General features: G+C 39.9%; 2 protein-coding genes across 2 annotated transcripts; one reads left to right on the top strand and one right to left on the bottom strand.

Moving 5' to 3' along the window:
• Positions 1-791: 791 nt before the first annotated feature.
• LOC133727383 (protein RALF-like 34) lies at positions 792-1,597 on the bottom strand. Its single transcript, XM_062154974.1, has one exon. The coding sequence runs from the start codon at positions 1,461-1,463 to the stop codon at positions 1,059-1,061; it is 405 nt and encodes a 134-aa protein (XP_062010958.1). The 5' UTR covers positions 1,464-1,597; the 3' UTR covers positions 792-1,058.
• A 5,223-nt stretch (positions 1,598-6,820) lies between these two features.
• Positions 6,821-7,782, top strand: LOC133727524 (transcription factor HEC2-like). The gene has a single exon (XM_062155117.1). It carries the CDS (start codon positions 7,029-7,031, stop codon positions 7,779-7,781), a length of 753 nt encoding a protein of 250 aa, XP_062011101.1. The 5' UTR covers positions 6,821-7,028; the 3' UTR covers position 7,782.
• The last annotated feature ends 2,991 nt before the right edge of the window (positions 7,783-10,773 follow it).

Below are 10,773 nucleotides of genomic sequence, written 5' to 3'. Positions count from 1 at the left end.
GAATCAACTAAAATACAATACCCCAGTTTTAATTAATCACATGTTCAATGGTGGCCATGGATTGTAAAGACATGGTACAATGCCTTTTATTGCTAGTGTAGCATATAGGCATATATAACTTGTACATATCGTTGCATCAGATTTGCTCACTTAAGGGATAGTTTTAAAGGACTGTGAGGGACAAGTGAATGTTAACCACATGTATTAAATATAAAAGCAGAAATTATAATAACTTAAAACTGTACATTTATTTTCAACCATTAGATTCACTTATCCCTCACAGTGAGTAGGCCTTATCGTTGCATAGCATAATTACACGAGAAAATCTTGATGGCAAACTTCCAAAAGTAGAATGGATCTCCTAGAAGTATAAAGGCCATTATAATTCCCTAATGAAGTAATCAATAATTAAGAATCCAAGATGCAATTTCGTATTCATAAACAATAACAACAAAAGCTTGTCTGTAAAGGCTTATAACTTTGTTTTTTGATTGATACACTTCAATAAAGCTCACAGACCCAACAGCAGTGCAATGCCAGGCACGAGTAGGCTGATATAATGATTACAGGCAACAACATTAATTGGACCATTTCCTTATCTACAATCTGATTAAAGTTGCAAAATTTAATGGAGTTGGTGAGGGTAGTTGGTATATATAGTTAATCTCAGTGTTAAAATGATTAGCTGAAGATCAAACTAATGAATCACGCTCAGCAATTAATGATCAGATTCCCAATCTACACCATCTAAATTGAGAATCTAGCTAGCTAGCTGCAAGAAAGAAATAAGGTTCTTGCTAATACCAACTACAAGCTCAATATAATCATAATCCAACAAATACAATGTAGCATATTACAATTACATAAGTAGCTAGATCTACAAAACACAGCATCACAATCTTAGTCCTGAAGCAACAAGTAGATGCCCAGAAGTAGCTACAACCTCAAACCCTAATACACAACAACTTAAACTACTAACACTCAAGACCACCCAACAAACCCAGCTGAAGAACACAAGAGAAAAATTACCAAATGGACCTGCATTTTCAAAGAACACTTCATCTTCTGCAGCGAGTGATCCTAGAGCAGCCTCTGGTGTAAGGATGAACTGGGCCTCTAGCCTTGAAGCAGTTGTTGGTGTAGTAAGACCTCCCGGACCGAGGCGGGCATGGGATCCTATTCGCCGAGAGCGCCCCGTAAGAAATGTAGTACCTCATTCTCCTCCAGAACAGAGATCTACGCCCGTATCCATTCTCTACGTCTATCTCATCCTCATCGTCCTCGTTATCCTCCTCGTTCAGTTGTTCATACATCGACATTGCGCTAGCAAGGTCCAAATTGTCGGTTACTAGCTTCAAGCTCGCTTCGTCGAGCTGGGCCACGGCGGAAGAGCCGTCAGGGCCCAGAACGAGGAAGGCGAGGAAGAAGCAGAGGAGGTAGTGGAGTAGAGTTGGAGAAGCCATTGTAGTTGAGAGAGAGAGAGAGAGGAAGAAAGGGGCAATGAGACTAGGGTAAGTTGGTGTTTGGGGTTTTGAACTAAAGCTCGGAAAATCCAAGGCAGATTTTGGGGTTAGAGAGAGACAAAGGGGGCCTGGGGTCACATGCGAGTGGAAGAGGAAGGTGAGGCCAGCTGTGAGCTTCATCAATGTAGCAGTGAAAGCGTGAGTCAGGAAGGTTTTTGTGTGTGGGAGGGTGTAGGTTAAGGGAGATGGATGTGAGTGTGGGATTTGTGTTTGGGATTTTGAGTGGGGTTTGTGGAGAATGGCTGGGTTTGGTTGGTGGAAGTAGTTTTGTGAGCTTGAGGCGCGGGACTGGTAAGTGGTTCCAACAGTCGGGCATATTCGACAATGGTGTTGGTGTTACGCGGCTTTGTCATGATATGAGTTGATATGTCGTTTAAAGTTGGTACTAAATTTACGGTCTTTTAAAAACATTATTTTCATTCAAAATTTCAAATGAGGTAACAATCATTGATAATTTTCTGTTTGATTATTTCAATCTATTGATTTGACTCCAAAATTGGTGGGTTCGTAGCTTTGTTTGACTTTATTTGTAAGACATTAAAGGTTAATTCATTATCATTACACTAAAAGAGTTGGCCATTTTAGCGTTACTAAAGTTTGGTTAGTGAGATATATCATATATGTGGGATGAGCTGTAAAACTTGGATATTAGCAGGGTCGAATCCTCATTGACTTTGTGAGCCTTGACTAGCACTTTAAACTAAGTTTATTAGAGCAAGTCCACCGGTATGACTTTGTCCGGGCAAAGTGAGGGAATGATGATGTGGTGACCGGCCAAAGTCATTTTGTTGCTTCCACCGGTCCATCTTTGACCAGGCAAGCCTTGCCTTTTCATGACCAAGGCCAAAGAAACGGGCAAGCAAATGACTAAATTCTTGACTGGGGGTGAGGGCTGCCAGCTCGGCTGAGGAGAGAGAAGAGAGAGTTTCAGGGGTGAAAGTGAAGAAAAGTAGAAAAATCTGTCCTGGCGATGTGAAGGTCCATGAGAGCAAGACGGCGGCGATGCAGAGCTCGGCGAGGCGGAAAAGCCTGGCGATGGTGCGGAGACGGTTGTACCTCCCCATGGCGCTGGCTTTCTCCGCCTTGACGTTGTCGAAACCTCCATTAAAGAGGGAATATGTTTACAGAGGAAGTGAAATGAAGTGGAGGAAGATAGAAGGAGAGATGGGATTGGATTGAAGATATGGAATAGTGTGGATTGGACCGTACAGAGTGAGTGCGTGGGAGTATGGGAGAGGGTTTTGGGGGAGTGTGTTTGGTGGTGAAGGATGTGGTTTCTGCAAAAGTATTTTAATGAACAGTAAAAAAGAGCAAAGAAGCCAGTGAACAGTGAATTTAAAGCAGTAAAAACCACCGGTGAACAGTGAACAGTAGATATGAACAGTGAAAAGTGAACAGTATTGACCGGGCAAGAAAAAAACGGGTGCAAACCTATGTCCAGTGGCAGTAAATAGTAACTTGACTGGTCGAATTCTTGACTTCTCGACTTTGCCTTTTCTTGACTACGGGTGCACTTGCTCTTAGTGTTATCAAAGCTTTGCCTTGTTAGAATGGTATCAAAATGCAGCCAACCTCGTCGCGTGTCTAAGAGACTAGGCCATGGTTCTGACAGCAACTTCTATCACATGTGAGAAATGACACCACTCCTTTGGGCAGTGGATCCCATAGGCGTGTGTAGCTAGTGCATTCCATACAATAAAGGCTTTGCGTTGAAAGATTTAGATACCCTAAGCCCTAGTTGAAATGAACCTCGTGGGCTTCTCTAAACATGAGTGACCTTATTTCAGAATTTTGTTGGATCAAGAGCCATATCATTTGGAAAGTGGGGCTTCTATGACCCATGTAAATTTTGGCCCATGCATATCACCTGTGACATCATAATGTTTATCGTGGGCTTTTCTAGACATGAGTGACCTTGTTTCAGAATTTTGTTGGATCAAGAGACACATCATTTGGAAAGTGGGTTTCCATGACCCATGTAAATATTGGCCCATGCATATCACCTGTGCGGCTGTGCCATCATAATGTTTGTTTACAGTTTACTATCCTTGGTTCACCACATAGTTAACCTAATCTCGTTGAAAACTACTGTGGATGATCAGAGGATCCACAGCCTACTAGTACTGACATAGTGACATTAGAGTTAATAAGATCGACAAACAAGTGCAAAAGAAGCTTGGAGTTAGCATTATGGGGTTCACTTTATTTCTAGATTATTACCGTTGTTAATCTAAAGAAGCCGAAAATGTGGATAGAGCGGATGTTTTTAGCACACATTCGTAGTGTTAGTAATAATTTGAGACTTATGTCACTAGACTAAATGGTTGTTAGATGATTATAATTTTTGTTTTCTCAAATCAATCAAAACTGTTTCATGAACTAATAGTAGAAATCATTTTGAAATTTACCAACTCTTGTTTTCAATGTTTTCTACAGACAATTTCTCGGATGTGCCAATAATTAAGGTTTACCTTTGGATTCCTCTTGTTTTTGTTTTTGCCTTGTGTATAAACGTTTTAGGCTGACATTGACGTATACATCTATTTATATCTCTGTCAACTGTATCATGCTTATCTGCACCGTGACTTTATCAATATGAACACAGGTACTGGAGCCAGTATGCCATAGACTCCATTACAGCTCCAGATTAGCATGATTTCAACAAAGAGAAGCGGTCCATTCTCTCATTGTTTTTATTATCACGGTTTCTTCTCCTTCACTCTACGGAAGAGTAGCAAAAACCAACAGATTTAACACAGAAGCACAATGTAAGTATTCGTAACTTTAGAAGTAACGCAAATTTAATCTCACATCCAAGGCCAGAGTTCGAAAGAAAAAAGCCATATATGACCACATTCATTTTTTCACTCCATTATTTTTTAGTGAAATGCAATTTGACTAAAACGGTCTTCAATCTTTTAGGGCTACGAATGTATACGATGAAATGATGCTGTTTGTTTTAGTGGACGGTGTATGAAATGCCTCGAGGAGACTTCACTTGCTTATCCTCACGTTGGTACATGTAATAATGACAAATTTCTCACTCCGCCACTATTCAAACTACAACTCCCACTACAAAAAAAACGTTTAAATGCTCCATAATGTTCGGAACCTACAAGGCTAATCGATAGAGAAGGGTAGCTAGCTATCAATCCCAAGCAAAGTGAAAAATTAATGATCTCGATGACATTTCCACCGCCAACCGTGTAATCTCCAATGCAGGATTGACTCTGCTGCCACATTCACCAAAAGGTGCAACTCCAAAAAGCGACTCTGCGATCGATTTCGTACTTGGCAAGCTCCACACAGTTGAATTTCGAGGGCTCACTTAGATTCCTCTCACTGCCTAGTTTCAACTTTCAACAAATACGGTCTTCAATCACTTCTGTTGCTTTCAGTTTCTTCATCATCAATAGGCAAGAAAAAGGTTTCCCTTAGCTGTAATGTTAAAATGAGAAGTAGAAGCCAGACAATCCGAAAGGCTCTCAGTGCTGCAGTACCTATCGGCCTGTGCAGTGTAGGTGCAAGTAAATTTAAACTTGCGGGTAAATTTCATATTAGACAGAAGAGAGTGATAGCAACTACAGAATCGGGACCACTCTCTGAGCAATCTTATTATCTTGCTCCAGATTCTTTGCAGAAGTTGATAACTTGATATGATATGATATGATATTGATAACAATTAATTTCTGTTTCCCATCTGTCCAGTCTTTTATAATCTTATATATAGTTTCTGATAGATCCCAATCAGACAAGGTAAAAATCTTAACTTCTGTTTTATAGTTAATCCTTTACCCTAGAGGCGTATCCGAGATTTCAAGTCCAAGGTGAACCATAAAAATAGGTGGCTCGACATCATTTGGATTGATACTAGTGTATCCAGACGAAAAATTGTTCCCAAAATGTTTTTTTTTTTTTTTTTTTTTTTTTTTTTTTTTACAAATGGTAAAATTATTGAACGGTTTCTGATTATGGACTCCAGAATTCCCAGAAAGACTTTCTTTATAGTATAAGTCTGGTTTAGTTGCCTCATTTCATATGTATCTGGTCGAGTGTTACCTAGATTTACTCCTCCTTTTGTCACTTACCTTTCTTCTGTGTCAGATTAAATTTACTGATCTTAATTAATGACTTACTATGTTCATATAAACTGAAAAGGGATTTCTCAGTGTAAAGTTTTGTTGCTATTTGTTAACAAGGAAGACATTTATGTATAGCCAGTGGTCAAATTTAGAAAAAGTGAAAGGGAAGAAGAAGCTGTACTTGTTTGGGGTCAGCAATCAACACATCACCGTCATCTCCTAATCCACCTAGGAAGGTGTGCCAATGGAGCAGTGAAAGATCACCAAACAGCCAGAGTGACCACCAGGATAGCACAACCCCAAGGCAGAATAATATTTAGGAGTAGGTCCCAACTCACTTCACCATCTCAGTGACGCCACTGGCAGCGACATGTGTTCCGCCGGAATATTTCTCCTTATCCCACCGGTGACAGTCCACTAAATTTGTCGGTTAACTAATATTGGACGTGTTTGGATGGTAGGATAGCAACACTAGTCATTGGCGTATTCAAGAGGTGCTGATGATGAATCGGTGATAATGTGTTCGGATAAATTGCTTCGAAAAGATCAAGAACAATGTTGATTAGACGAACAAAACAAGCTATTTTATGAGCTTCTACATCTTGTTCCGAAGAAGAAAAACACATGAATGTGGCTACAAACTTTAGCCGTTACAATGCCGTTAATAATTGTTTCATCTTCCAAAACACTCTTGTTCAAGTAGTCTGTCATAAGTCTGATATCTTAAACAGCTAAACTTTTGGGGAGGGGTTATATTATTTTTTCTGACACATTTCATGTGACTGTGGGGGAACCCAAGCTGATGGATCTTTTTGTTTTCCAGAAAGTAAAATTTTCAGGCAATTAAAGCAAAGACCTTTCAGTCAAAGAGGGATCATACAGTTCATGCACCTTTATTCAATTAGTGGAAAACTCTTCAAAAGTTCAAACCATATACCCCCTTAATCAAACGTAACAAACTCTTGCAACATCATTGACCATTGGTTCACCAGAACTTTCACATCCAATGGTTGATCTTCAATTCATTGAGATAGCCCTACATGATGGGCGGTCTCTATCACATACATTAATGCATTCATCAATGAATTTGAGAAAGAGTTTTCTATGGGTTTCTTAGGGCCGGGATAAATAAAATATTGGGGCCTCAAGTTGGCTCTATATAAAGTCCTTATTCCACTTACAAGAGAAGCTTAGCCTTGCTGGGTTAATCATACTCACTTTCACTCACTATTATATTCACTTTGTTTCAACTTTTCTCCACATCTCTCTCTCTCCTTATCCCTGCACTGCAAGTCGCTGCATATACATCTCATTCTCAACCAACCCTAATCTCTAAGCTCAGCTCCCCCATACCTCTGTGACTCCCACTTCCTATTTCTCCGTGTCTCTCTTTCAATATATAGAAGAGCCTGAGTAGCCAGCCATGGATATTGACATGCTTAAATCATCATCAGCTGGTCATGATCTCCATCATCCTCATCACCACATGGACATGATGACAATGATGATGCAGCAGAGTCCTGAGTTCTACCATAACACTCCTCCCACATTTTCTGAGATAGATTTCACTTGGGGATCATCAATTACCCCCAACAACATTGGAACCATAGTACCACAACCCATGTTCCATAACCCAACTTCACCCTCACAATCACAGCCCACATTGCTAAATCCAAACCCTTCATCCTCCTCGGTCTCATTCCTTAGCGGTGCTAATCCAATCCATTCCAATCCAATCAAACAGGCCGCGGCTGCTGCTGGTGCACTGTCAATCCCCGGTACTAATTCATATGAAAAGCGAAGCTCAATGGCTGCAATGAGGGAGATGATCTTTAGGATTGCGGCAATGCAGCCGATTCAGATAGACCCCGAAGCAGTGAAGCCGCCGAAGAGGAGGAATGTGAAGATTTCGAAAGATCCACAGAGCGTGGCAGCGAGGCATAGGAGGGAGAGGATCAGCGAGAGGATTAGGATCCTGCAGAGGCTTGTTCCGGGTGGGACTAAAATGGACACGGCTTCGATGCTAGACGAGGCTATACATTATGTGAAGTTCTTGAAGAAGCAGGTGCAGACTTTGGAAAGAGCTGGAGCTGATAGACCAGTTGGTGTTGGTTTCATGGGGCCTCAGTTGGGGAATGTGAATTACTCAGCTGGGTCTATGCAAATGCTTAGATGATGTTGATTTTCTGTTTGTGTCATTGACTCATTTGTGTATGTTAATTTGATCCATCTGAGGGCATGTAGAGAAGTTGATTAATTGTACTTGTTACTTATTGATTCCTAATGTCACTTTTTCAGAAGGATTTTAATGTATGCATGATTTCGTAAGTTGCATTGGCAGAATGTACATCCATGCAAACACTATTCAGAAATATCCCAACTTCAACATCAAAACGTAATATTTGCCAAAAAAAAAAAAAAAAAAAATGAAAACAATAAAGTGAATCCTGGACAAATTGTGGTCCGTCGAAAGTGTTGTAGACAGTTTGAAAAAAGAATGTTGTACGTAGTAAAGTTTGGAAGGACAATTTGATCAAAGGATCGGGAGCATTAGGGTGTATGATGAAGTGTAGAAAGTGTTAAAACAAAGTTTAAAATCGTGAACATGACTATCACTAAATTTGTGGAAGAAATGAATGAAAGTGACAAAACAAAAATACGACTTATAAGTAAGTAGATGCCTTTTGTGTTAAAATTCTATATTTATTGGCCGAGGTGGTTATGTTTGAACCGAAATTAACATTTTTTTTTACAAGGCGTGACTCGAAGAAAACCGGGCTAATATATATAGCTCAAGCTATATATTTTTGTTAAGTTCGAAATATATTATTTAGAAACTAACTAAAGCCTAATTGCAGATCAAGCATTCTTGAGACAAATCGTGATTTTATTGATTTACTAGTAATTATCAAATCCTTTGATAATTATTGGTGATTTGCTTGATTACAAGGTTGTGCAAAATGGGAAGATATTAAGAAGCAAGCTGCACCTTTGGACACACTTAAGGAATATTGGACGTGGGCCGCTGCGTATGTACAAGTAATCAAGGTTCTCATGCAATTAAGGATTGCTGGACGTGGAGTAAGATAGGAAGGATACAATTATCCTTTATTGCAATCATGATATGTATGGATGAATATATATGCAATTAAGAAGTGCATATCCAACAGGGATGCGAAAGAGGCAACTACTCCGTGCCTATATTCTAGCTAGGTCAAGAGGTAGATAATTATTTATTATTATCTATGATATCTTATCAAAATTAATAAGTGTTTTGATTGTGTTCAAGACCAATAACTGTAGTCTAAAATATAGTATTTTACTCATATTAAGAAAATGAATCTGTAGCCTATACATAGAGGCTAAGACGGAACAACAACACACAACCCTCTCAATCAACTAATCTCTCAGATTATCCAAAGTCTCTCCGGAGCAACCTACCATCAACGTCAGTTGAACCAGTGAAGCAAGGGTAACGCCCTAGCAACCCAGCGAAGCTAAAGTCACGCTTTAGCAAAACTACTTTCCGGTGATTGCTCTGCTCAACCTACAACGTTGAGTATCGACTCGGTGACGCAAGAGATCACACCCCAAGTCCTTATCCGTAAGGCAGAGAAAAGAACCCTGTGACAAGGTTGGTGCTCTCCTCGTCCACAGCGTTTGATAAGAAGTCAGGTTAAGGGACGCTCCAACGACTACACCATTCGTGTTGGCACGCTCGTGCATCAGAAAAGAGACTGTTTGCTAGCCAAACTAGGTCGAAGCCAAACATGTTAAGTTGGGGATAATATCGGTGCAATATCCATTAGTAGTTGCACACATGAACCATGCTTATCTAGTGTTTATCATGATATCAAAGTGGGTTATTCGATTTTATCACGTCATCACCCGGGCTCATGCCACATGTCTCTACCTTGTTTTGTCAGAGTTATCCACCTATTGTGTGCCTACACTATTTGTTTGTTCCCAATGTGAGTTTCAATGGCGAAATCAAACTTGAAGGGGCGTGTTAAGAAAAAAAAAAAAAAAGGAATCTCGCACTGGGACATAAGGAAAGCCTAACTCAAAGATACTCAACTATTCACTAATCACACGGCTATTCTAATTTTATTATATAAAATAGCTAGACTTTTTCATCTTTGAGCGTCCGTCTCATGTCTTTATAGAAAATAACACTTAACAGATCAAGTTTATATATATGGTGGGATTCCCTACTAACTTTTTTAATTAATTTTTTTTAAGCAAATAAAGGATTAGACGATATTAGTTCTTCGGAGGTAGACAATATAGGGAACTAGTCCCACCCTCAAGCCCGAAGGCGACTGGTCTACCCCACTCAGAGAACCCCCCTCCCTTTATTTGAAATTTATTATTTGGTTATTGTTTTCATAGTTTTATTTGGTTAGATTTCATAGTTTTATTTTTTTGACCCGCTTACTGTTTTCCATAGTTTTATTTGGTTATATTTCTTGACATTTTTTTTCTTTCTTTTATTAGAAAGTTTGCTATATATTCTCCAATATGACAATTTTTTTCTTTCTTTTATTAGAAATTTATTATTTGGTTACTGTTTTCATAGTTTTATTTTGTATTTTGGGAGTGTTCCTATTCTCCCTCTTCTTTTTTACTATTTTATTTCATATAAGAAAAAGATTCGAAGTGAGGGACGAATGGTGGTCTCTCAGATGTAGCGATCTCTTTTGGGGTTGTGTTGGTGCTCTATCACCCCTCTTAAACTATTATAAAACAGCTAATATCGCCTAACTTGTTGGTTATAAAAATAAAAATAACTAGATAATAAAAACTTTCTAAAACCCAATAGGCCAATATGCATATACCCATTCTTATAACTCACGTGATGGGAATTTCAGGCCGCACAAGGCAGCGGCGGTGGGATGTGTCCCTGGGCAATCTGGATCAATGAGGGTCCCGGGGTCTCGATGCTTGGTGGCGTCTGAGCAGGAAGATCTGGTGGTCGCAGTCGGTTGGGGTGCGAACTGGAGCTTCGGCCGGTGGCCTGGGGTGGATTCTCGACCTCTGTTGCTGGCAATCGAGGATTGCGACGGAGGTGGCGACGTCAACTACCTTGGACTGGGGTTGACTGTGGATTGGTGCGGCGAAGGTTACGGTGGCCTGCTGGGTCAGTTGTCGACCGGCGTCGGTGAAGG

Source organism: Rosa rugosa, chromosome 1 (assembly GCF_958449725.1).
Source record: "Rosa rugosa chromosome 1, drRosRugo1.1, whole genome shotgun sequence".
In the NCBI taxonomy this organism is placed as follows: Eukaryota; Viridiplantae; Streptophyta; class Magnoliopsida; order Rosales; family Rosaceae; genus Rosa; species Rosa rugosa.
This window is presented reverse-complemented; position numbering and strand designations above follow the sequence as displayed.

What these genes read in the sequence shown, in the direction of transcription:
- LOC133727383 (XM_062154974.1), bottom strand. Translation starts at nt 1,463, where the DNA reads ATGGCTTCTCCAACTCTACTCCACTACCTCCTCTGCTTCTTCCTCGCC.
- LOC133727524 (XM_062155117.1), top strand. Translation starts at nt 7,029, where the DNA reads ATGGATATTGACATGCTTAAATCATCATCAGCTGGTCATGATCTCCAT.